This window comes from Symphalangus syndactylus, chromosome 23 (genome assembly GCF_028878055.3).
Source record: "Symphalangus syndactylus isolate Jambi chromosome 23, NHGRI_mSymSyn1-v2.1_pri, whole genome shotgun sequence".
NCBI classification, from domain to species: Eukaryota; Metazoa; Chordata; class Mammalia; order Primates; family Hylobatidae; genus Symphalangus; species Symphalangus syndactylus.
Genome location: NC_072445.2, coordinates 50,062,656 through 50,090,421, shown reverse-complemented (window position 1 = coordinate 50,090,421; position 27,766 = coordinate 50,062,656). Strand labels below are relative to the sequence as shown.

General features: G+C 37.5%; 1 protein-coding gene across 8 annotated transcripts in view; it reads left to right on the top strand.

The window, feature by feature from the left end:
• Positions 1–27,766, top strand: part of CDKAL1 (CDK5 regulatory subunit associated protein 1 like 1) — a 759,164-nt gene that overhangs the window by 296,356 nt on the left and 435,042 nt on the right. For all 8 annotated transcript variants that reach the window (XM_063632136.1, XM_063632135.1, XM_063632137.1 and 5 more), the window contains one exon: positions 10,448–10,551. In XM_063632136.1, the coding sequence (XP_063488206.1) occupies positions 10,448–10,551 (104 nt within the window). The remainder of the gene's footprint in view (positions 1–10,447; positions 10,552–27,766) is intronic.

Sequence of the window (27,766 nt, the reverse complement as noted above, 5' to 3'; positions counted from 1 at the left end):
CCTTCTTTGTACTTCCTCCTGTGTAGATGAAAAAGGAAAGCAGGAGTGTACCTCCTATGAATAGCCCACACCTGTACTTTTCGATAGTGAATCAGTAGAGTGACTGTTTCATTCACTTGGACATGACCTCAAGATTTAGCAGTGGGAAAAGAAAAGCATCGAAGTAAATCAAACTGACGATTATGTTACAAAGGCTATCTGATTTACTGAGTTCCAGCCATCATATTACCAAAAATATAATGTTTGCATATTATACATTTTCTTTTTTAAAAAAGCAGCACCATCACTAAGCTAGTTATATGTAAAAATCCAGTGTAAGTTGCAGTTATTCTGTAGCAAGTTCAGTGGCATTACAGTTGAAAAGAACAGCATCTGGGAAGCCAGGGCCTTCTTCTGATTCACTTTTGTCTCTGTCGTAGGTTGGCTTTTTAGGGTTATACTCCATGAATATCAACACCTCTTGGGATGGAAGTTCTCAGCTGGCATATTGCTTGCTCATCTCTGAAATACTGTTCTTTAATGTTCTTATTTAAGTTCTTAAATTGACGTATTTCCTCTGTTGAGATGCATTTTTACCCTTTTCCATCCGAATGTTTCTGAAAACAGCACAGTTCTTTATAAAGGAATATACATTCCTTTAAATACATCTTGTATTTAATGGGAGTACTTTTTATCACTCCTTTCTCCCGTTCCAATAAAGAAAAGAAAAGAGCTCTCACTGAATTGATAGGGATTCTTACCATCAGTCAAGGAAAAGAGGTGTAATGTGTATGTGGGAGAAGAGGCACTAAGCCACTCTGCAGCTGAGGTCTGAGTGGGGAAGCTTACTTCTCACGGATATTTGGGTAGTTGCCTTGATAGCCAGTGGACTGTGTGCTAAGGGCCTGCCAGTTCTCCCATTTTCTCTCTCTGGTAAATGCTACTTTGTCCTGGCCCTGCATTAGGTAGTAATCTCCAAGTCAAAGATGGGCCGTTGAATTTTACTGAAATTATTACAATGTTGATTAAAATTGTTAGCCCTCGAATTTGGAGAATTTGTTGAAGTTAAAATGGTGGGTAATTACATAAATGCTTAGGCACTGCTTTTTCACTTCACTTTAAAACACCTCATCTCTCTTCCTTATGTGATTGCTCGCACCATTATTTGACCCAAACAATTTAAGTTTTTTCCCACACAGGTTAGAAATTTAAGTTTTATCTGAATTTAGCTTTCTAGTTTCAATGCCCTTGAAATACAAGATTTTTTTTTTTCTTTTCCCAGGATGTTTTGACCCACGTTAGAACAATACCTTTTATCCCAGGCACCAAAATGTGGTACCTGTTACATGTTATAGAATTAGCCTCAACCACTGTTTCCTGTGAGATTTCACCTCAGCAGACATCAGCCTCCACAACCACTGAGAGAACAAAAACAATAGCTTTGCTCACTAATCCTCCGTTTCTTTTAGAGTATATTTTATGGTCCATTATTCAGGTTTTTTGGTTGGTATATTTAGCCTGTGGCTTAGTCAGATCTTCAGATTAACCCTTAGGTAAGTCTTTGCTAGAGATCATTTTCTCATATGTTGACCTTTAGAATATTTGAAAGTACAGATTTAGTTTTGCTTAGTTTAACAGCAGATGAATGTTAACTATTAATCTGCAGAAATAAATATTTCTAATACTAGCATAAATTTGGCTTCACTTCAGCATATAATAATGATAATAATAATACTTTTTATAAATATATATATGCCTTGTTGTCATTCCTGCAAATTCTAATTCAGTAAATCTGATAAGGGGGCCAGATATGTGTACCTAAAAAGAAAAAAAAAAAACAAACAAACACAACCTACAACCCCAAAACCAAACAAACCAGACATGGAGAACAGTTAGGGGTGGAGCTGGGAAGAAATTGTGTGTGTGTGTGTGTGTGTGTATACTTATATGTATATGATTTATATATATGTATACATCTACTTGATTATATTACATAATTTTAAAAGGGTATTTGTTACTGCTTTTTAAACTTTATGGTATATTAGGAATATATCTTACATGGCAGAATTATATTCTTAAAGGATAAATTATATGTCTATTTATATGTATAATTTATACATATATTATGTAAATAAAATCTCCTACTATGGTAGGAAGTGTATAGTTATGTTCATAGTTCCTGTTTCGTTTTCAGCTTGGACATTCGTAAGTTAGCTCAAATCTGTAGCACAGTGTCACTTTGTATGGGTCTCAGCTTGGATGGCCAACGAGGTGTCTACAAACATTATTTTTTGTCACAAACATTATTTGACAATTACAGCTGTCACAAACATTATTTGACAATTACAGCTGTCTCCACTGCTGTCTTTGGAAGTTATAGATAATATCTTAGCCTTAATTTTTGTCTGCTGTCATTGCTTTATAAAACTAAAAATAACAAGGTGGAACAAAAGAAAATTTTTGGAGAAGTATGTGCTTTATGGTTGACAGAATTTCATTATCTTTTACCATGCTATTTTAGTAAACACATTTAGAAAACAGTTGTTGCTATCAAGGATGTGGGACTTTGTCTCCTACAAATAGAACACATTGAAAATCCAGCTGGAGAGGCCTGGGTGCAGTGGCGCATGCCTGTAATCCCAGCACTTTGGGAGGCTGAGGCGGGCAGATAACCTGAGGTCAGGGGTTCCAGATCATCCTGGCTAACATGGTGAAACCTTGTCTCTATTAAAAATACAAAAAAATTAGCCAGGCATGGTGGCGGGTGCCTGTCGTCCCAGCTACTTGGGAGGCTGAGGCAGGAGAATGGCGTGAACCTGGGAGGCGGAGCTTGCAGTGAGCCCAGATCACACCACTGCACTCCAGCCTGGGAGACAGAGCGAGACTCCGTCTCAAAAAAAAAAAAAAAAAACCCAACTGGAATGATCACTGCTACTTATTAATTATGTTTATTCTATGTATTGTATGTCAATTGACATATTAGCTGATTCAAACCAATATTCAGTTAAAAGAGGCCATTTTCTTGCTTTTTTTCCCCCTGTACATCTTTAATTCTAAGATCATTATAGAAATGTAAAGAAAACTTAGGACGATGTTAAAGAATCATCTACAGCAACAGTTTTGTAGAACTCGATGGATTTTTTTGCTGGCCTGTGATAAAATGAGAAATATAAGGAAAATATAATGAGATTTTTATGAAGCTACATTTGTGAGCCTTCATTATGACATTCCTCCTGTTTTGTTATTTAAAATGTGCTATTTTTTGTAAAATAGTAATGATAGTACAAGATAGTTTAACTTTTTTTGTCCTATCTTGGCAAAATAACAAATTGGTAGCCTATTTGATGTCCAGTTCTGTGTGTGTGCATTTTAAGTGTGTTGCTCTGTGACATCCCAGCATCAGAAACTACTGATAGAAACTGGAAAAAATAGTTAATATTGAACATGGATGGTCTTTGATAGACTATCAGGCCCGTTATTTCTCTTGTTGCATAGTCTGCTTGGAATGGTGTACAGATTGTAGTGTGTTTATACCCTGTGTAGGGTCACTTGTCTTACAGCTCTCGTCTCTAAGCTTTACTTTCCTGTTCCCAGCTTCCTGACCTCTAAGACAAGATTGTTGATCCTTTGTCTGGCAAGATCTGCATTATTGCTGTGTACCTTCTCCATTCCTGACTTCCATTTCCCTGTGTCATTGTATTTTACTGGATACCTTTCTGCCTAGCACTCCTCCTAGCTGTGTAGCCAAGTATTGGCTTGTCAACTGGTCTGTCCATTATGAAATCACCAAGAGATTTGTGTATTTATTGTTATTCTAATAGTATACAAGTCACTGTGTTAAATGATGTAGCGGATAGTAAATAAAGAAGATAATACCTGTTCCTTAAGAATATTGAGATAAGCATAAAACTAATCATGTATTCTTACACAGAATAAGTCAGTGTTTCTTAAGAGAAGTACAGAGTACAATTGGTGATAAAGGAAATTCAGATGTGATTGGAAGGATCTTTGACTTGGCTGTCTGTATAACTTTGAGCAAGTTTCTTAATCTTTTTGAGCCTCAGTTTCCTCTACAGAAGAATAATAATGTTTATATCAAGATTGCTGTGAGGGTAAATGAAACAATTAATGTAAAATGTGTAACTGAGTTTCTGGCAAGCATTTGGCAGCTATCTTTTACTATCACTGGCCACTTCTCCCAAACTATTTTAAAGATTGTGATGATTTTTTACAGGGATTGAGAGGTGGTAAGTATAATTCTTTCAAGTACAGTGAATGATAAACAAAGGTACAGAGTTAAAATGTGCTGGAACAACATTTTGGAGCAAAGGATGTAGCTGATGGGAATAGAGTAAGAGAAAATACAGCTGCAATTGTGTTTCAATTTAGTACACATATTTGAATGCAGGGCAAACTAACTCTGAAAGTTCACAATTGAAGATAGAGACAGGATTGACGATTGAGTCAGTCACTCAAGTGGAGGGATTCATTTTAGGCAAGAGGAATTTTGGGCACAGGAAGCTTAAAGAATGTAGGGTTTTGGAAGTATATTCAGCTAATTTTTCAAGTATGTCATTTTTCCATTGCCTGTTGAGAATTTTGATCTTGACAAACAGGTATTATATTATCATTTGAAGATCTTATCAGATTCTGTTGGTATGAGTATCTCCTGTATTCGTTTGAAAGATCAAAAAGTAATTTTCCTGGAAAAACGGTTAAACCAAGATGAGGGCTCACAATAGGCTATATTTAACAATCAAGTCTGGCACAGCCTACATTGTGTGAACTTTTGGTTTCTTGGGTTTTTGTTTTTTCTTCACTTGATGGTGTTACAGTTTGGAAGAATGTGGCTAGACCACAGTATGGCTTTTCCAAGATTTAGTTCTTGTTAAGGGCTTATTATTTTGTAACATTTGTTTTTTGTTGTTGTAGAGACAAGGTCTCACTATGTTGCTCAGGCTGGTCTTGAATTCCTGAGCTCACGCAACCCTCCTGCCTCAGCCTCCCAAAGTGCTAGGATTACAGGCGTGAGCCACCACACCTGGCCATTTTGTAACATTTGAAGCTTTGAGAAAGATCATACTCTATCAATTTATGAAAAGCAAATCATGATTAAATTATGTGAGTGGAATGGAAAGTGGAGGCTGTAAGTATTAATACTTGAGTCCAAATGGTTTTTGTGTATTCAGGTTATCTTTGACCTGAAGCAGAGAAAACCAGAAGACTGTGTCACATTAGTCACCTTTTTTCCCCCATTAAAAAAAGATACCAGTACGAGTGACTTTTTAAGAGTGTAACTCTGATTTTTAAATTATTTCAGAACTTGTAATATCTAAAGATGCTCTTTATAAAAAAAGAATAGATATATTAAAACTTTTAGTTTTCACTTGCTTTATGTGGTTTGGATATTAAGTTGACCATTATGTGTTTAAACCCTTTGAAGTATTTTAATTTGTGAAAATTCATTGTTATTTCATTTGTTTAGTTTATGTAATTTAAAAATATTCTACCACAGCTGTTTCTTAAGACTTCAGGGTTGAACTGGGCGTGATGGCTCACGTCTGTCATCCCAACCCTTTGGGAGGCCGAGACAGGAGGATAACTTGAGCCCGGGACCAGCCTGGGTAACATAGTGAGACCCTGTCTTTACGAAAAAAAACCTTTTTTTAAAAAATAAAAATAATGAAAGATAAAACTCACCTGGGTTATACTGCCAAATTAAATACTTAAGCTCTCTCTGCTTTTGAGGGTTTTAGTCATTATTGGTCTCTGGCCATGTAACAACCTGTGCAAAGATTAGTAAGTATTGTGTGCTAGCTTTATCCTTCCATCAGGACAGTCTAGGCCTATTTGGATTTTGCATCTTCCTTGTAGTTCAACAGCCATCTCATCTTGGTTTTGGCTTTCTGCAGCCAACCTTCAAAGACCTTTTGTTTTCTGACAGTTGAAGAAACTGGCTCAGTCTTCTTTCTCCTAGACAATTATTTAATTGTTTACAGATAACTGAAACTATCTTCTAAAGGTTTCTATTGTGAATTTCTTTATTTTATGGGAAGCTTCTTATGTTGAAATGATTGGTCAACATAATTCTTGGTGATTAGAAAAACTGGTTTTCAACCAAATAACATCAAAATGCTTATTCTTTCTTTTCTGATTTTACACTGCATGGCTTTTTTCTGTGTGTTATAACAAGTCTCTTCTTTTTAAAGCTAAGACAATAGCAAATTTGATGCTTGAGTTAGTACTGTTATAGCAAGTTTAAAGAAACATACTCTTGTACCCTATAAATATATACACCTACTATGTACCCACAAAAATTAAAAATAAACATACAAGCAGCCAAAAAATGTGCTCTTAAGAAATTTTTACTTTCTTGTCCGGGCACGGTGGCTCAAGCCTGTAATCCTAGCACTTTGGGAGGCCGAGGCAGGTGGATCCCGAGGTCAGGAGATCAAGACCATCATGGCTAACACGGTGAAACCCCGTCTCTACTAAATATACAAAAAATTAGCAGGGCCTTGTGGCGGGCGCCTGTAGTCCCAGCTACTTGGGAGGCTGAGGCAGGAGAATGGCGTGAACCCGGGAGGCGGGGCTTGCAGTGAGCGGAGATCCCGCCATTGCACTCCAGCCTGGGGGACAGAGTGAGACTCTGTCTCAAAAAAACAAACAAACAAAAAGAAATTTTTACTTTCTTGAGATAATATACAGTATTATTTTGATAACTGTGGATAGGATGATCCCGTCTTATACGATAAAGAGTTTAGAACTTAAAAACTATCACGTTGGCTGGGTGTGGTGGCTCATGCCTGTAATCCCAGCACTTTGGGAGGCTGAAGCAGGTGGATCACCTGAGGCCGGGAGTTTGAGACCAGCCTGACCAACATGGAGAAACCCTGTCTCTACTAAAAATACAAAATTAGCCAGGCGTGGTGGCGGGTACCTGTAGTCCCAGCTACTCGGGAGCCTAAGGCAGGACAATTGCTTGAACCCAGGAGGCAGAGGTTGCGGTGAGCCGAGATCACGACATTGCACTTCAGCCTGGGCAACAGGAATGAAACTCCGTCTCAGAACAAACAAACAAAAAACCAAAAAATTATCATGTCAACAACTGTAATTAACCCCAAGGGAACAGTATAACAGAGTTTTTTGAATTCTGCATGTAATATTCTTAGTTGCTTATTTTGAATATTATAAATATTTCAGAATATCACTTTGTTTATTTAAACTTTTTGGTACAGTTTCATGAGTGATTTTCCATGGGGAATACATTTCCATCTTTATTAAGTGAAACAGTAGGAAAATGTGATTTGGTTTCCACAGTTGACTTTTAAGCCAACCTATCAGCAACACATCTGTTCCATAAAGTTGAGTACACCTGGGACATGATAATGCATAATTATTTCCTCACAGAATTGTTTAATTAACAGTCACATTAAACTACCAGTAGCCAACACTTACTGACTGCTTACTAGATACAGACACCATTCTGAGTATTTTACATGTATCAATTCATTTATGTTTTAAATTTTAAAATATGTTTCTTTTCTCTTTTTCTTCCCCTGCCCTTTCCCCCTGCTAGTGTTCCTTAAGACAGTTACTTTTCATAAACAGCCCAAGTCAGAAATATTAGCACAGGTTGAATATCCCTTATCTGAAATGCTTGGAACCAGAAGCGTTTTGAATTTGTTTTTTTTTTTTTCTTCAGATTTTGGAATATTTGCAGATAGATAGATAGATAACCTGGGGATGAGACCCAACTCCAAACACAAAATTCATTTATGTTTCATGTACACCTTATACACATAGCTTGAAGGTAATTTACATAATATTTTAAAAATAATTTTGTGCATGAGGGAAAGTTTTGACTGCATTTTGATTGCAACTCATCACATGAGGTCAGGTGTGGAATTTTCTTCTTGTAGTGTCATGTTGTTGCTCAGAAAGTTTCAGATTTGGGAGGATTTCAGATTTTCAGATTAGGAATGGTCAACCAATGGCTTCCATTAAGATTGTTCACTTAATTTATGGAGCTTTCCGTTCTGTCCCCCAGGCTGGAGTGCAATGGCGGGATCTCCGCTCACTGCAAGCCCCGCCTCCCGGGTTCACGCCATTCTCCTGCCTCAGCCTCCCAAGTAGCTGGGACTACAGGCGCCCGCCACCACGCCCAGCTAATTTTTTGTATATTTAGTAGAGACGGGGTTTCACCGTGTTAGCCATGATGGTCTTGACAAATAAGGGAAAGGGATCACAAGAAATGAGGTAGTATTAGAAAGAGAGATGACAGGTTCCCTGGAAGGGTACTTATTTAACTTGGGTGAATGCCAGTCATACGTGGGAATCACAGCTTCATGACAGGGCCTGCTGCATTGACTGGGCCATGGAGACACTCGAGGAAAAATAACAGAGAGAACCCTAGTCTTCCAGTGTACCATAAACAGCTTTGAGAACCTGAGCTATGGAATTTAAAATGATGTGTCAAGTCCGATGAAGTGACACATTTTCACACTGAACCAGCAGAAGGATGAAAAACAGAACTTGTAAACAAGGATGAAAGTGACAGGTTTAGGACACTGGATGGACAAGAAGCCTGGCCTTAGATTTCCAAAGAATAAAGGAGGGAAACACATATTTTAATTAAATAGCTTCATATTTAGCTTCAAGAAGATAAGTAGTGGCCATATATTTGAATATATATGCTGTATTAGTTTAAATCTCATGTCAGATGATTTGCAGGTCTTTTTATTTGCATGTTTATGCAGCTAAGTTTGGCGTTCAGTTCTTGTGGGAGGGGGCAGCTTGGTATGGAAAGAACTTGGAGTTGGAAATCTCACTGTCCTGGATTTGAATCTCACCTGTTACGTGGCCTTAAGCAAGATACTTATCTGATTTTTTGAGGTGGATTCTTGTCTGTAAGATCAAGATAGGGAAACCCAACTCTGAAAGGGTTAAATGAGATAAGGCATATAAAATATCAGTAACAGGCTCGCTGGCTCACTCCTGTAATCCCAGCACTTTGGGAGGCCGAGAGGGGAGGGTCGCTTGAGCCCAGGAGTTTGAGACCAACCTGGGCAACATAGCGAGACCCCATTTCTATTAAAACAAAAGAAACAGAAAAGCGAAAAAAAAAAAAGAAAATACCGATAACAGTGTCTGATGCTCAGTAAGGGCTAAACAAAATTGAGTTACTCTCCCAAGGAAACGACAATAGAATGGTTTTCCCCTTCCCCTTGTTATAGAAAGGGCAGAAAATGTAAAGAGAAGACATGTAACAACTAGGAGACTAGAACCTCTATTTGTAAGAGAGGCCACAATTTGTGTTTATTTTAAAAATGTAAATTACTTAGGAGGAAAAGGGTGTTAGCAGTTCAAGATTATGTGGTCGGTCAAATAGTTAAACACGTTTTAAAATGTATGTTACTTTACTTAAGGATCCCATGTGAAAATTCTTGGAAATTAAGCATTGCATATTTGACTGCTGAGTACAGTGATTCATATGTATCTTAAAGTCATATATTCATAAAATTACACATGGATCAGATTCAATTGTTAAAAGTACAATTTTTCTCAATATGAAATTTTAAAGCATTTGTGTACTATGGTCTTTTTAAAGCCTTGCTACTCATTATAGCAATCGAATCACTGAAGAGATGTTCCTTTTTGTTTGGTTCAATGTTATTGAGCCTTATCTTTTTGATATATGACTATTTTTTGTTTAGTAACTGTGTCTTTTATTTTTTAATAAATTCGTTTAAGGTATATTTTAATATTATAAGAGTGGAACCAATATTTTAGTTTTAAAAAGACAATTGTATATCATGTCTAAATACTATTGGGAAGTATGCCTATTTTTTAATTTTTTAAAGCTAATATTGCCATTCTACTTTTTTTACTTTGATTAATGTAGTCTCAGAGAATTATTCATTGAACATGCTTTAATATTTCTTCCTGATTTCAAGGAGTGAAAAAAGATTATCTAAAAATTTCTAAGGGTGTATTTTCTTATGAGAATGCTATATTATCTACTTATTTATTCTTATTAGTTAAAAGTTAAATGAGTATGTGTCATCATTTCTGAATAATATAGTATGTATAAGGAATACCAGAGCTTTCTAGTTGTGATGGCCAAAGTAATGTCAGTAGTTTATGAAAAAGTAATGCAGGTCTTGAATTTCTTTTGATTAGTCATTGTAAGCATTTTTAAACTTTCTTATAGATTTGTGCACTTTTAGATAATATGTGATTTGTACAGCCATTCTTGAGTAGTTGAAACTTAAAAGTTGCAAATTTTTGTGCCTGGTGGAGATAAAATAACTCTGAGACATGATAGATACTTGGTTTTTGAATTTCTTGTATAAACTATGCAAATGTTTCTGAAAGAGCACTTTTGTGTATGTTTTGAGGTACCCACATGTTAAGTATACGCTATCTTTAGAAATTTGAGTCTTATTTATTGTTATCATTTGAACAGGTGTCTCAATGCTTGTACCTACTGCAAAACTAAACACGCCAGAGGAAATTTGGCCAGTTATCCAATTGATGAACTAGTAGATAGAGCCAAACAATCTTTTCAAGGTAAGAGTTTCTAGAATTACATGTGAAATTAGTCTTCTTAATAAATTGTGTTAGTCTTCTAAGTAATACTTCAGTTTAGAGACCAACTTCTTTAGTTTTCTGAAGAGTTTTATAAATATATGAGCTTAACTAATAAAAGATGTGACCAGATTTAATCACTTAGTTTATTTTTACATTAGTCTTCTTTTACTACGCTTCCATTTTCTTATCACTCTAAGGTAAATGACGTATTTTGAACTTTATCACCCATCTTTAGACTCCATGGAAAAGACAAAATTAAGGTAAAATGAAATCCGTGAGCCTCTGATGTCTGTTAAGATTTTTGTGGACAAGTGAAATACTCAGATTTTTCATCTCTTTCTTTGACATTTTTGGACCATTTAGAAAATAGAGCTAATTAGGGTTTGTAGATGTCTTTGAAGAAGATAAGTTTTCATATCAGCCAATAAAGGAGGCCACCCTTTTTAACCACATGACTGTCAGACCAGTAAAGAGTGGTACTGGGGGAGAGGCCTAATGAGAATGATTTGTGTGGGGTGGCCAACTACTTCTGAGTCATCACTTGCAGGAAATGTGATTATCTAGGTCTCTCTCAGCATATATAGTAAGACTTATCTTTAACATGAGTCACAGTTGTGTGGACATATAACTGCTTAAACCATAAACTTCCTCTTTTGTCTTTGTTTATAGTATGTGCCTGTAACAGTGGTGTGTTTTTACTCCCAACATGAGATAATCTATTGTCTCATAATCTTGCAGGTTAATAGTGATTGGCAATGTACTTTTCTTTCTGGCAAGTAACTTAGAGTGCTAGTTTCAGTGTTTCACACTCTGGGTTTCAGAAAGTATGAGTTCCAAATTCATTTTTTTGTTTAGTCTATAGAAAACTTTTAGAAACATGAATTTGGAATGTTTCTTTTAATAGAGAAAAATGTCTCCTTGTTTAATTTATTGATGCCTCCCAGCAGTTTTTCTCTACTTGTATATTCTTAGCTCAGTCCCCTCCTCCTTTCACATTCAACTAGTATTGAGAGAGAAATAAAGGAAATTTACTGACTCTTGCCAGCATTCTCCTTTTAGAGCCAGATTATTGTCTAATCTAAGAAAAAGCCTGGGTGGTTGTCTTTACTACAGCATAACCAGTACTTCCAAGGATTTTTTAAAAGGGGCAAAAATTTCCCCAGAAACTAAATCTATTTGAAAAAATCTTTGCTGGCATTCTTAATTAGTGTTTGTTTTTTCATATATCTGTCAGATAATGGGGATATTAAACATAGATGATCTATCTACCAAACACTGCAACTTAGAAGGCATGCAAATTAGTACTTTTTTTAACATCATGCATTTCTAAGAGCAACTGCATATAATTTTTGAAAAAATCTATTTCATTTTACTTGAAAATTTATTTGAAAAATGTAAAGCTGTAAAATCACCATGTAGAAAGTGAAAATCTCCTCTTCACTCGCTTACATCTATTCTCACCTGTAACTTATGCTCACATTTGGATATGATTGCTTCATGGCTTTATATGAACACATTTATGAATTATATGTGACTTGAGAAAAAGACAGAACAGAAATATTACTGGTGGATGGTATCCAGGTTCTTTGCGTTTTAAGCAAAGAATTGGACAAAATGCACAAACAATGCAAGGAAAGAATTAAGCAACAAAAGCAGAGATTTATTGAGAATGAAAGTACACTCCACAGTGTGGGAGCGGGTCTGAGCAGTGGCTCAAGGGCCTGGATACAGAATCTTCTGGGATCCAAATACCCCCTAGAGGTTTCCTGTTGGCCACTTGGTGTTCACCCCATGTAAAGGAAATGGTGGTCTGTGGTCAGTCTGATTGGTTGTGGAGAGCAACCAATCAGAGGCTGAAGTGCAGTTACAAAGGTCACACTCCTATGCAAACATCTGATTGGTTGTGGAAAGCTGAAGTGAAGTTACAAAGTTGCATGCTTATACAAACGTCTGACTGGTTGCAGAAAGCAACCAATCAGAGATACTTTCAATTTCCCATCTGCTCTGCAGAAAAGATGGGGATTTGCAAAGGGAGTAACCTCTGGTCGTTTTTGTTACGTAGGCTGGAAAGTTTGTTTGTTTTTTTTTTTTTTTTTTCTGATTTAATTCTAGGAAGTCAGGGTGAATTGGCCTTAGGGTCCCTGCCTCCAGACCCTGTTCTCCTGCCTCAGAAACATAGTTTGTATAAACTGATTATGACTTTTTCTAACAATATGCACCTTAGCTCTGTGATTTATCTTTAGAAATGCCCTCTGAGCAACCAATTTACAGTGTATTGCTTCTGTAGATCTTTAGTAAGTTAACATTGTCAATCCAAGTGGGTTAAGGCGAGTGATTCAAATAATGTATCAGAGGTTAGCAGTAATATAGTAGCTATTTTTAGAGAATGTATTAGAAGATTACTCTTCTCAACATCAGTAAGATAAGTACCTTTTTATTCCCAACTATGGAATGTTTGCAACATCAGGTTTTTCTTTTGCCTTATTATCTGTGTATTAGAATTGAAACTAAATGCTAGTTTTTGGACTGGTGAGCTAACTTGTGAGATAACCCAGTGTGTTCAGGAAATGTGATTGGTTTTTTCTTTCTTTCTTTTTTTTTTTTTGAGATGGAGTCTCGCTCTGTCGCCCAGGCTGGAGTGCAGTGGCGCAATCTCGGCTCACTGCAAGCTCCGCCTCCTGGGTTCACGCCATTCTCCTGCCTCAGCCTCTCCGAGTAGCTGGGACTACAGGCGCCCGCTACCATGCCCGGCTAATTTTTTTGTATTTTCAGTAGAGACAGGGTTTCACCGTGGTCTCGATCTCCTGACCTCGTGATCCGCCCGCCTTGGCCTCCCAAAGTGCTGGGATTAGAAGCGTGAGCCACCGTGCCTGGCCTTTTTTTTTTTTTTTTGGTGACGGTCTCACACTGTATCACCCAGGCTGGAGTGTCGTGGTACAGTCAGAGCTTACTGCAGCTTCAAACTGTTGGGCTGAAGCGATCCTCCTGCCTCAGTCTCCCCAGCAGTGGTGACTACAGGCGTGCACTACTAAGTCTGGCTAATTTTTAAATTTTTTAGAGAGACAGGGTCTCCCTGTGTTTGCCAGGCTGGTCTCGAACTCCTGGCCTCAAGCCACCTTGACCTCCCAAAGTGCTGGAATTACAGTTGTGAGCCACTGCACCCAGCTAGGAAAATTTTAATTCCTCAAGTATTTGGTGCTTTTTGCTATAAGCGGTTTAGATTTGAAATACTGCTCTGTTGCTTACCAGCCACATGATGTGAACACAGTATCTCACCTCTCCAAGCTTATGGCTTTCTCATCACTATAACATTTAATGTTTTTATTTTAAGAATTTGAGATAACGTGTATAAAGTAATTGGCTATGTCAATATTACGAAGAAGAAATATTACTTAAACTAAATTCCGAAGCCAGGAAGAGAAGTCTAATTTTGGGTAAGAATATTGTAACATCCATAGCAAAAACGTTAATGACTAAAATCAAATGACAGATTTTTCTTTTGAGTCCAAATTATGTTTTATAAAAAATTTCTCTATAGATAGATGTTTAGTATGACAGTTACCTTTCATTTTCTAAATTTGAGAAATGCAAATTCATGCTAGGGATGGCCTTATAATCCCTTTCAAAAATAGGAAGTATCGGCCGGGCGTGGTGGCTCACGCTTGTAATCCCAGCACTTTGGGAGGCCGAGGCGGGCGGATCACGAGGTCAGGAGATAGAGACCATGGTGAAACCCCGTCTCTACTAAAAATACAAAAAAATTAGCTGGGCGTGGTGGCGGGCGCCTGTAGTCCCAGCTACTCGGAGAGGCTGAGGCAGGAGAATAGCGTGAACCCGGGAGGCGGAGCTTGCAGTGAGCCGAGATTGCGCCACTGCACTCCAGCCTGGGCGACAGAGCGAGACTCTGTCTCAAAAAAAAAAAAAAAAAAAAAATAGGAAGTATCAATCTATAAGCTAATATTTTTAAGACGTTTTAGTAGCATTGTCTTTTTTCTGCAAAAGACATTGAGATTTTAATGCTGTTATAGAAATCCTAAGTTTGAGCTTTAAAATTGCAAATAATAATTATGAAAGTAAACATAAGAGAAGAAATGACTCATTTTCTTATTACTATGACTTTTGCACGTTTAGTTATTTAATAATTCAGGTAATAGGAATAGTCTTTGGACCAGAAACTCTTAAGTTCTGCATTCTACCATGATTAGATTGCCTGTCTTATAATGAATAACAAACATGGTTTTATGAAAAGTTACTCTATAATGAAAAACCTAAATATGCCACCAATAAATTGTAGTACTAGGTTTAAAGCCACTCTGTGGATGGGAGTTAAATTTCCCATCCTTAAAGTGGCATTTTCTTTCTTTTAATTTTTTTAATGGCTCCTGTATGTCAGAATTACAAAATGATTTTTTTTAAACTCTAAATCAACTGTGGAATGAGGATTAGAACCCTGGTTTCCAGTCATATGATAGAATATACAATAGGATCAAAATTTTATTCCAAATAGCATATTTATCAGACATTTTTTATCTTTTTGAGGTGAGATCTCACTGGAGTGCAGTGGCACGATCTTGGCTCACTGCAGCCTCCTCCTCCTGGGCTCAAGCAATCCTCCCACCTCAGCGTCCTGAGTAGCTGGGACTACAGGTGTGCACTACCACACCTGGCTAATTTTTCTATTTTTGATAGAGACAGGGTTTTGCCATGTTGCCCAGGCTGGTCTCGAACTCCTGGCCTCAAGTGATCTGCCCACCTTTGCCTCCCAAAGTGCAGGGATTACAGGTGTGATTATGAGACATTTTATATTCATAAAAATTTATTTCTTGTTAGTCTAATGAATGAGGAGACTAAAGCCTACCCCAAAGGCAAGGAAGCATTCAGAAGAGATTCTGAAATAATCATGAAGTCATTCTGAATATAAAATGGCTTCCCACAATACTAAAAATACGCTGACTATGCATTCAGCTGCCAAAAAATGAGAGAGCTCATTAACTTTTGAATGGACAGCATTAAAGTAAATATTTCTATGTTTAAATAGAAATGTAATTTCTTTTGTATATAAATTACATCTTACTGGTTTTCTGGCATTTTTTTTTTCTCTCTCAACTTCCATAATCGACTATTTTTACCTTCTCAGTGTGTGTTTTATTGTTGAGGAGACTTCTGCATGTGAGTTTAAGATTTACCAGGTAACTTCTGCGTATCATTTCGTTGTTCTCACAGATTGTTATGAAACCTTCCTTCTCACTTCCTCCCTTCTGATGAGATTCAGGTTTTAAAAATTCCTAGGATTAACAGTGTGTGGGGGCTGAGTTTGCTGGGTTTGACACGGTTGCATTTTAGATATCTAGAAAAACATGTCAAGTGGTGACCAGGACTTTGTTGGGGCCAGAATGAATTTACAGGCTAGTGTTTTCTAGGATATTTGTACTGATTTTTCTCTAGCAGCTAATCAATCAGTTTCAGTTGTATAAGTGATGGAGCAAACCTTTGTAAGCGTGCAGGGTGAGTGGTGTGGAAACACCAACTTTCATTGCGCTGTCTCTGGAATCAAAATGTAAAGATGATGGATGAGCTGTTTTTATAGCTATCGTGTGCTTTTCTAGATCTCATTTGTGTGTTACTACTTTTTGGCTCCCTCATAAATCTGAAAAGCCCCTGCAAGATAAGTGGCATAAACTGGTTATGGAAAGGTAAAATAAATTAGGATGAAATATTCAGAACAGGAAGAAAATTTCTTGATGCCTAGTGATTTGGATTAATTTCGATATTAATGTTGGAATTTTAAGTAATGGATTCTGTATTTCAAGACTGGCAAAGATACTATCCAGTATGTATAAGATTAATTATGAAATGCAACTGTAGCACATTGCTTCCTACTTGTTTAGATAGGAAAGAATATGAGCAATATTTGATTTTCTATTGTATAAGCTTAAAATCGTTCAGTTGTACACTTTATATCAAGTCCCAGTTGACTGTAATGATGATTAGTATACACTGATTTCAACCCAAGATTAAAAGGGGGCCATAATTGCATTCTGTTGATTTATATGGCAGTTAAATTAAATGTCTCTTTAATTCCTTTATCTTTTCATACGTGCTGTATTCTATTGAGAAATGCATGTTATCTGTAGGAGTAATGATGCAATTTACATGTTTGTTATAACAATTGTCAACTTCCAAAAAGGATTTTAGGCAGCTTACATTAAATGATTGTATGTAAAAGAGCATGGAAATAAGAGCCATGTAAAATGCTGTATTGTGTTTTGAAAGAGGGAAGATGATTTTACAACTGTTGAGTCCTGGCTCTTCAGAAGAATAGTGAAATAGAGTGATTCATATAATCTGATAGGAGTATGTAAAAGAAAGTATATACTTTACCGAGAGAAGTCTACATGTTTCTAGGCACTGAACACTCAGAATTATTTTCATGCTTTCTTTCCTAAGAGACACTGAATGATATAGTAGAAATGTTTTTGACTAATGATAGATAGAAATTGAAGATATATTCTCTACCTGGCTTTTTCTTCTGTTGATTCTTACAAAACCCAAAAATATAATATTAAAATGTAACCTTTAAAAGACATTTTTTGGGAGAACTAAATAAATGTAATGTACATAATACACATAACTGGATCGTGAACACAGTGCCTAAATAGCTATTTATCAGATATTCAGTTTAAATAAGCTAAGATTAATCACTGTGACTTCAGGGACTGTTAGTTAAGACTATCAGTGGCAGAAACAGAGTATAATTTATGTGGCCTTTGCCTATTCAGGTCTCTGAGTTTCTGTCAGTGGTGTTTAAACTTTTCTTAGCAACAAAGGGAACCCTTTTTACAAAGGAAACTTGAAAAAGTAGAGGCAGACCACCGTGGTTGAAGTAGAAGTGGGGCACTGTTTAATGAGGCCTCTCCTCAGAACTTTGAGGATTCAGCCAGAATCTGCTGGTTTAGATTAGTGTTTCTAATTATTTAAGGTATTCCTGAACACTGCAATCCAGGAGTAGTGAACATTTCCTTCAAGGACAAATAGTAAATATTTTAGGCTTTGTGGGCCATAAGGCCTCTGCTGCAACTATTTAGTTCTGCCCTTGTAGCATGAAAGCAGCCACAGAAAATATGCAAATAAATGGATATGGCTGTGCTTCATTAAAACTGTATGATAGACTAGTCGTGGTGGCTCACGCCTGTAATCCCAGCACTTTGAGAGGGTCTCGGCAGGCAGATCACTTGAGTTCAGGAATTCAAGACCAGGCTGCCACACAGGATGAAACCCCTTCTCTACTAAAAATACAAAAATTAGCTAGGTGTGGTGGCGCACGCCTGTAACCCCAGCTACTTGGGAGGCTGAGGCAGAAGAGTCACTTGAACCTGGAAGGTGAGGTTGCAGTGAGCCAAGATCATGCCACTGCACTCCAGCCTGGGCAACAGAGGGGACTTCGTCTCAAAAACAAAACAAAACGCTATATGATAGGGGTTATTGATGAAGGGGTTCCATGGTCAATTATGGGGGAAATTCATTTAAACAAATTAATCAAGATACTTCGTGGCAGAACTTCTAGCTCTGTATCTAATATGTTAATACATATTGTCAATCCATAAAAGAAGGATTTAACCTTTAAGAACTAATATAGTTGTAGAATAGATTAATATTCTCAATCTGGCTGTTTAACTCACTTGGCAGTCTTATAAAACCAAAACCAAATGTGTCTGCGTCATAACCCTAACAATTGCATCACAGTTTCCATGGATGAGGGCTTTGTGTTTTCTAAAATACAGCTGACTGCGATGATAGTCAGAGGTGAGAACTACAATTAAGAACCACTATTCTAGAAAATTTTTTGATTGAAGCTGTAAAATGAGCTGACCCTCTCAATTCTGTAGTGAGAAGGATTCTGAGGAGAAACCCTGGTTGATTAGTAAATAATGGCCATATAGGGAAGGTGGAGGAGCAACACAATCGTTGTTAATTTGCAATTACTGCCCTAGACAGTGAATGGATGGTTTCAAAGTCCAAAGGTACTTATTTAAGCTAAAAGGCTCAGCTGTTTTTGTTATCAACCAAGGCATCACAAAAGGGTGGCTGACATTTATGGAGTACTTACCGTGCATAGGTAGGAATTACGATGAAAACCACATGGTCCCTCTCTTTAAGGATCCCCTCCTAGTTTAGGAGAGAGAGTTAGCAAGTTGGACTAATGAAAATCGAAGTATGCAAAAACAGACACCAAATTTGGGATAACAGAAGTCATTCTTACAAATCAACCAGGTTTCCTCCTCAGAATCCCTCTCACTAAGTTCTTGTTAGCCATTGCCATTGATTATGCTGAGTATTCAGGATGAAATCTACTTGCCATTCTGAATCCCGAGGCTTCTGTGATGCCGAAGTCTCTGAAAGAAAGAAACCAAATGGTGACTCTTTAACTAAGGTGACTATTGGAACTATGTAGCTGTTATTTTTCCATTCATTCAACAAATATTTATTGAGCATTTATTAGAAGCAGTTCTTATTTCTGCTAATAGGCACATGCTTTAGAAAAGGTATGATAACAGTACATTATTACAATCAATAGTTGATTACTTCTGCCAGTAAGGAGGACAGAAGGAGAGGTTTGCTGATAATGGAGCAAACAGCTTATCCTTGGCATGGGAAACAAGGATGTGATCCCAAGGTTGTTACATTGGTTCATAATTCTGAGTTTTCGTAGTTCAGAGTATGTATAGTCCAACGTACAGAAAATCTGCTGCTTCTGGAAATACCTTGTTAAATCTATCCTTATGAAAATCATAGTGCAGTCATCCCTCACTGCTGTTGGTGAGTTTTATTTACTTTTTACTCTTTTGTGCTCTATAAAACAATTTACAAACATGCAGTTAAATATAAAAGTTATTTAAAATAATGAGACTCTGGGAAAACAGGTAAGAATAGAAAGTCTGAAACATGGTAGAAAGTTGGCCATAATCACACATGTGGTTTTTAAAATCAAGCAACAGTTTTGACTCTTAGCTTCTTGAACACTTATTGTCTTTAAAGAAAAGTAATACCAGCTTGGCATTAGGTTTGAGAGAGTTTTCACATAGGGAGTGGTGAGGGATAGAGTAGGTCCCAGCAGCATCCCTTTAACGCTCACTTACATACTATGTTTTTGAAAGTTATATATTTTGGCATTTCTTGTTAGAACTTGCAGACATGCCGGGTGCGGTGGCTCATGCCTATAATACCCAGCACTTTGGGAGGCCAAGGCGGGCGGATCACCTGGGGTCAGGAGTTCTAAACCAGCCTCACCAACATGGCGAAAACCCATCTCTACTAAAAATACAAAAAATAGCCAGGCGTGGTGGTGCATGTCTGTAATCTCAGCTACTTGGGAGGCTGAGGCAGGAGAATTGCTTGATCCCAGGAGGCGGAGGTTGCAGGGAGCCATGATAGCACCATTGCACTCCAGCCTGAGCGACAGAGCAAGACTCCATCTAAAAAAAAAAAAAAAAAAAAAGAACTTGCAGACATGTCTTGAAAAGCATAACACTCTGGAGGGATTTATTGGGTGCTAAGACAATACAAAGTATACTACTCACTGGTAATCTGGTCCACTTCCAGATTCCACAGCCATTGGGTGCTGTAAAGTACTCCTGTTATAGAGGCTAATAGCTTAGGGGTTTGTATGCCATAGGTTATTTTGTGAGGTGGTATAGCTAGGTCCAGGAAGAAAACATTAGAATTTGTATTTATTTGTGTTTTCTCATTCTTTAAATTTTTCTTTTCTTTGTGTATGTTTCATATTGTATATATTAGTACAATAGTACAAGAATACAATTAATAAGTATACATCTATGGGAATACTTTAAAAATTTTTAGCTGATTCAGAAAGTGATATGAGACCACTGATTTAAAGGAACAAATAGCCTGCCCATTTTCCACTATAAACATAATTCTTTCAGCGAGACATTTGGTTTGAATACGGCAACAGACTTCTGTGTTCTCTATCAAGATCCTGAGGTGCCCATATTCTGCTTTGATTGAGGCAAATCCACCTGCTTTTGAGATCAAATAAGCAAATAATGAAGTTTATGCCCTTTGGAGGAAAACTGATGTATTTAATGAAGACTCTTGCCTGCATCTGGTGAGAGCCATGCGTCTCTGCTCAGAGGTGGAGAGAAATGCTGCTTACTCAGGAGCATGTGTTTCCCATTTCTTCATCTGTATTTTAGGACATGGGAAGACTGAACCAAGAGGGGATTGGGGTCAGGCATATGTGGCAGTGTGAATATGGGTTTAGTAGGTGCACAATAAATGTTGAATGAGTGGTTAATCTAGAATTGATTATGCCTGATGAAATTCCATGTATGACTTGGAACCCATAATGAAAAAGTAGTATGGAAAAACCATATTTTTTAAGTGGGCAAGAGATATTGCTTAGTTTCAGCTGCTCTTCCAGCACAATTGAATGCTGTATCTTATGACATGGGCTTGATTTTATAACACCAGATATGTAGAGGTGGTGGCTTTCCAAGATTTACAACAGAGAAATAACTTACTTTGGGAAATCATCTGATAGTTAACGGGTATCTAAAATTTTACTGAAAGGGTATGTCCACCTAGTTCCACACTTACAGTTATAAGTAATATATATTTGCTTTGATACCTTTACTAAACAGAATTCTCCAAATGATTCTTGTGACCAGGAACAAGAGTTAACCAAGTGTTTGCTTTTACCATTTGAACTGAGGCTGATCTGTCTCTGGGATGATGTTGGAGAACTTTAAAGGCTGCAAGTTGGTTTTGGAAGGTTGTTTAATGGAATTTTAATAGCCTTGGAAAGATGTGAAAGTGATACTGCTACCTGGTGGTTTGTAAACCCGACCTTTGTGAGATGTTTTCTGGGCAAAAGTACTACTTTGTGATGCCAGCAGCCTTTATTGATTCTGCAGAGTCTGCAGTTTTCTAACACTGGCTGTCAATTCATTCCAGTTGAAAAATTATTAAATTTCTTCTCCTGCTTGTGTGGATATTAAACTGCAGTAAACATACTTGCACAATATCAGGTAGGGCGAGCAAAATTTTCTGCCTGGAAAAAAAAATGTTTGTTAGTGGGACCTTGGCTGTTCTGCAGACGTTATAAATTTCTGTCTTTCTTTTTATTTGTTGCTCTCAGTAATGCTTTTTATTTCTCTTGGTGAGTTCCAACACATTTCTTGTTATTTGTAATATAAGAAAGAGAAGTTTGATTTAGATTGCTGACTTTTAAAAATATGTCCTCTTAGTTAATCATTTCTGGTGGTGTGAACCAGAGGGAAAACTGGGTGGTAAGAGTTTTTAACCTGTGACAATATAATTGGGTAAGAATGAGAAAGAATTGATGAAACAACAAATGAATAAGGAATGAGTGATTCGGTGATCATACACTACACATACATCTTTCTGATTTGTTGAATTTTAGTTAAGGAAGAGGAATGATGATGAGATAGTAATCATTTATAAAAGTAGATTTTAAACACCTCCATCTTTGAGAATAACCTCTGGAGCTGGCAGTTATTGAGGTCATTGGCAATTATTGAGGTATATGTTTGAAATGCAACTATCTGGCCACATTGCCAATTCAGTAGCCTTGCCATAGGCCCAGGAATTTGCATATTTCAAAACAATCATTCCAAATGTTTGGGAGGCAGATGATACAAAGATCACTTCTAGAAACTTTTGTCTAGAGAACTTTCTTGATTACATATACCAAGACATTTGATCAAAGTATTAAAGAGGATTGGGGAAGAAACATACCATTTATGTGAGCTAATAAAAGTCTGGGCCAGTTTTCTCCCTGTGGTAGATGTAGGCCCCAGCTCCGTTCCTCCCACACCAGACTTTTCTTCAGATTCTTTTTGGGGAATTTCTTTTTTGAGATGAAGTCTTGCTCTGTCGCCCAGGCTGGAGTGCAGTGGTGCGATCTTGGCTCACTGCAACCTCTTCCTCCTGGGTTCAAGTGATTCTCCTGCCTCAGCCTCTCGAGTAACTGAGATTACAGGCGCATGCCACCACACCGGCTAATTTGTATATTTCTAGTAGAGATGAGATTTTACCCTGTTGGCCAGGCTGGTCTCGAATTCCTGACCTCAAGTGATCTGCCCACCTTGGCCTCCCAAAGTGCTGGGATTACAGGCGTGAGCTACTGTGCCCGGCCTCTTCTGGGGAATTTTAAAATACAGATTTCCAGGCTCTACCTCAAAAGATTCTGATACTGAGCTAGGCTTACAAGCCTGGGAATGTTTATTTTTAAAGCTCTATAAGTTTGGGAATCACTAGCCTAGATTTTTTCTGGGATTTAGCTCTTTTTATTCTGTATTGACTTTTTTTTTTTCCTGTGTACATATCAATATTTTGGTACAGTTTGAGTTGAGCCTTTCAAAGCAAAATATCACACTGTATATAATTAGAAGAACAAAGGGACCTTGCACTTCCTTATCCATGTCTTAATAAAACTGATATGCCTGTGTTGTGAAAATAATTCTTCATTTTTTATCAGCATGAATGAAGTAATTAGCTTATTTGTTTTTATAGATATATAGTAATATATAAATTTGTGTAGTTTTGGAAGATATCTTTATTTCCTTGAGACAAGGTACATCTTTGCTTATTTCTCTTTATTTGAGAAGAAGTGCTAAATCTGAATTGTAGTAGAAATCTGCAGTTCTTCCAGTATGGAAAGTGCTTCATTTTGATACATTTACAGGATGGAGTGTTATAAAATTGCATGTAATGACGTTTACAAAGTTGATAATAACCCAGAAAATGTCTTATAATGTTGATTTTTAAAAAATGCTGTAATATCATGTGTACTATATGATCACAATTACTTTTAAAAGGAAGTAAAAATAAAAAAGAATTAAAAACAGAAAAAAAGGAGAAATTATGCTGAAATGTTACTTTTCTTAGGGACAAAGACCGTATTAAACATTTTTGCTAGTTTAATATTTTCTATATTTTTCATAAGTACGTATCACTGTAGTTAGACTACATAAACAAAATAAAACTTATTTTTAAAGAATTGCATATTATCCATTTTTTAGTATAGGAAATTAAATCACATATGTGTCTTTTTTTAATGAGTCACTTTTTGTTACTTGACTAAGATATAGAAATAGAAATTTGACTATTTGAATCATTTGATAAACTAAAATTTATAGATTAACTTTGAAGCTCGTGGATTCTCTTTAATCATGTGGTAGCCTAATATTCTGAAAATTTTCTTTTGACAAATAAATGGTGTTCACTGCACTCCAGCCTGGGTGACAAAGTGAGATCCTGACTCAGAAAAAATAAAAAACTTAAAAAAAAAATGGTGTTATGAAGATATGCTTCAGGAGAAATCTGGAAGCCACCTGGCTTTCCCTCTTCTGTTTCCTGCCTGACTCTGTGGTCTTAACTACAAATCTATGAATAAGTAAAAGAACTGCAGAATAGGAGGAAGGCTTTGCAGTGCCCTTGCCCTTCATTTCCAGCTGAGGAACATGAAGCCTACAGAGAGATGACTCCCCAAGCTGCTGTCACCCAGTGCCAGTTCTGTCACCACTACACTGTGGCTTCTTCAGCTCTAATAGCTCTAACAGTGATAGCATTGGCAACATCTTTTTGGAAAGAGAATTCAGAGAATATGGGAGGACAAAAATGATGGTGAGTATGAGAGTTTACAGAAAGAGAAGTTTTGGGCTAGAAGATTAAGCAGTGGCTTCTTAGAAGAGAAAGAGCTTGAGTAGGGCCAGAAGTGTTCTGCCTTTGAAGAGGAATACAGTTCAACTTTTCATCAAGGCCCATGAGATGCCATGTGATCTGGCTGCACTTTCAATTCCAAATTCATCCTGTTGCACTTTCTTTAACTTGCTAGCATCCAACTGTTGTTTCTTAGTTCCCTGAATATAGCAATTTCCTTTTCCTTGAGTGGTTTTTCCTGTGGTCTTTGCATGGCTGTCTTTTTCACATTAAAGTGTCCACTTAAATATCACCTCCTCATAAGGCCCTTCTTGGACCACCTCTTTGAAGGGAACATTTTTTCTCTTATTCTCTATCATATCACTCTGTTTATTTGTTTCAAAGCACTTATCGTAATTCTTTTTTTCTTTTCTTTTGAGATGGAGTCTCGCTTTGTTGCCCAGGCTGGAGTGCAGTGGCGTGATCTCAGCTCACTGCAACCTCCGCCTCCCGGGTTCAAGCTATTCTCCTGCCTCAGCCTACTGAGTAGCTGGGATTACAGGTGCCTGCCACCACGCCTGTCTAATTTTTGTATTTTTAGTAGTGACGGGGTTTCACCACATTGGCCAGGCTGGTCTAAAACTCCTGACCTCAGGTGATCCGCCTGCCTCAGCCTCCCAAAGTGCTGGGATTACAGGCATGAACCGCTTTGCTCAGCCAAAGCATTTATCATAATTTGTACTTTGTATTCATTTATCTGTTTATTCATTTATTTATTGTCTGTTCTGAGAAGTAAGTGAGAATACCTTTTTTATTCATCATTGCATTCCTAGAGCTTGGCATAGCATAGGGCATAGAGTAGGCCCATAATAAATACTTGCTGGGCTGGGCACAGTGGTTCATGCCTATAATCCCAGCAGTTTGGGAGGCCAAGTGGGGCAGATCACAAGGTCAAGAGGTCGAGACCATCCGTGGCCAACATGGTGAAACCCCGTCTCTACTAAAAATACAAAAATTAGTTGGGTGTGGTGGCAGGTGCCTGTAGTCCCAACTACTCGGGAGGCTGAGGCAGAAGAATCGCTTGAACCTGGGAGGTGGTGGTTGCGGGGAGCTGGGATCACACCATGGCACTCCAGCCTGGCAACAGAGCGAGACTCCATCTAAAAAAAAAAAAAAAAAAACAAAAAAGAAAACTTGCTGAATGAATACATGATAAAAATAATTTATAAATTAATAGAATCCTATGGAATTTAGATCTGTTTAGAAACATTCTGCTTAATCTGGTCTATTTTTTTTTTTAAGAGCAAAGCATAAATGTAAGTTATGTGAGTAGTTCTCTACATCCTCATCTTATTAGGAAGGTATGAACTTTCCCTAAATACATTTGCCAGTAGTGAAGTGACAGGCAGGGTGGAGGTAGGAGTAGTAGACATGTTTCATGAGTCAGGATTGATAGAGGATTTGCACATGGGCCTGTGCACCTGATATGTCAAATAATCAGAACTCAGAAATAACAGTGGATCCCAAAGTCCCAAACCAGAAGGGTAGCCCAGAAATGTCATTAAAACAAAGAGATCTGATTCAGAGATCAAGGCCAGAATATGAAACCATAAACGTAAGCATATGTAAACCTAAGCATGTGAACATTAAATGGGAGAAGGTCCCATCTGATTCACAGAATGGGTTCTGTTATCTGCCACTTGAAGTGCTGGACTTGACTCAGGGTTTAGAGGCCATGTGTGCCCTGGGCAAAGCCCACTTTTGGCATAAAAATTATTTAAATATTTAATTTTAGTTGATTTTATATGTTGCATTATTGCTTATATATTTCATAAGTATATTTTAAAATAATCTAAGATTTAACAAATCTGGAAAAGTAACAATTCCTGTTTTCTTCTCTCTCTATGAAAAGTGGATAAACTTAAAAAATCCTTGGTAGACTATTACTTGGTAGCTCCCAGGATTCATGTTCTGTGTAGACAGAACTTTTCCATGACAACTGGCTTGCGCATGTGTCTTGCTTTGGCTAGCGATACATTAGAAAGTGTGATGCAGGCAGAGGTTTGATAAGCACTTGTGTGCTGGGGCTTGTTCTTGTAGGATGTTGCTGGAGCCCTGAGCCACCATTGTAAGGAGATCTGTCTACCTTATTGGCAGTATTATGTGGACAGAGAGATGCTTAGCCAGCCCACAGATATTTTAGCTTCCCAGCTGTGACTCCAAACATGTGAATGGAGAAGTCATATTGAATATTCCAGCCACCACATTGATCAAATGACTTGCCCACCTGAGCCTATCCCAGATTGCAGAAGAATTATTTTAAGCCAGTAATTTTTTGTATGCTGTGTTATGCAACAAGACATATTTTGTTACTTTTTGACATGTATTTTAATAGTAAAATATTATAATATCTTTGTTACATTTAACTCATAAGATTAGTTAGATAAATCGAGGTATGTTTTCCATGAAACTCAATATGTAGTAATATTAGGATTATAGTTTTAGCAATTACTGGCATATCACCAGGAACTGTTAAGCATAGAGAAAGCTAAAAATCACACAGCCAGTGGCCAAGTGGCTTACAGTCTACAGCCTAGCATGTGAGTCATTATATCATGGAGTAATAAGAGCAGTGATTCAGTTAAGCTTGTGATACTATGACATTTTGATTAAAAACAGAATAGGTACAATTCTGTTTCCATAGTTTCTGGCTCTGTGACCTTAAGAAAGTTACTTACTCTTACCCAACCTCAGTTTTACCATTGTAAAAATGAGGATAAAGCATACTTACTAAATACCTGAAAATTAAAATAATATACTAAGTCTGCAATACTTGGAAAATGCTTAATAAATGATTTCTTATTATTAAAACTGTTCTTAATGATATAACAAGAGAGCAAGAAGGAGAAAGGAGGAACAGGAGAAAATAAGTCACCACCTAAGAAATGACTGTTGACGTTCTTTCTGGTTGTCTTCTTTCCGACTTGTGTGTGTGTGTGTGCACACGCACGCGCACAGACCCATATTCTCTCACATAGCTATGCCTGGGCTTCATTTAAGAAGAAACACTGAGGCCGGGCGAGGTGGCTCATGCCTGTAATCCCAGCACTTTGGGAGGCTGAGGCAGATGGATCACCTGAGGCCAGGAGTTCGAGACCAGCCTGACCAACATGGAGAAACCGCATCTCTACTAGAAATACAAAAATTAGCTGGGCGTGGTGGCGGGTGCCTGTAATCCCAGCTACTCAGGAGGCTGAGGGAGGAGAATCGATTGAACCCGGGAGGCAGAAGTTGCAGTGAGCTGAGGTCGTGCCATTGCACTCCAGCCTGGGCAACAAGAGCAAAACTCCGTTTCAAAAAAAAAGAAAAAAAAACACTGGACTATATGCATGTTTATAAAGTGCATACAGATCCCCTGGGAATTTCGTCAACATGCACATTTTATTTTGGTAGGTCTTGTATAGGGCCTGAGAGTCTGCATTTTTAAGCTCCCAGGTAATGCTGATACTCCTGG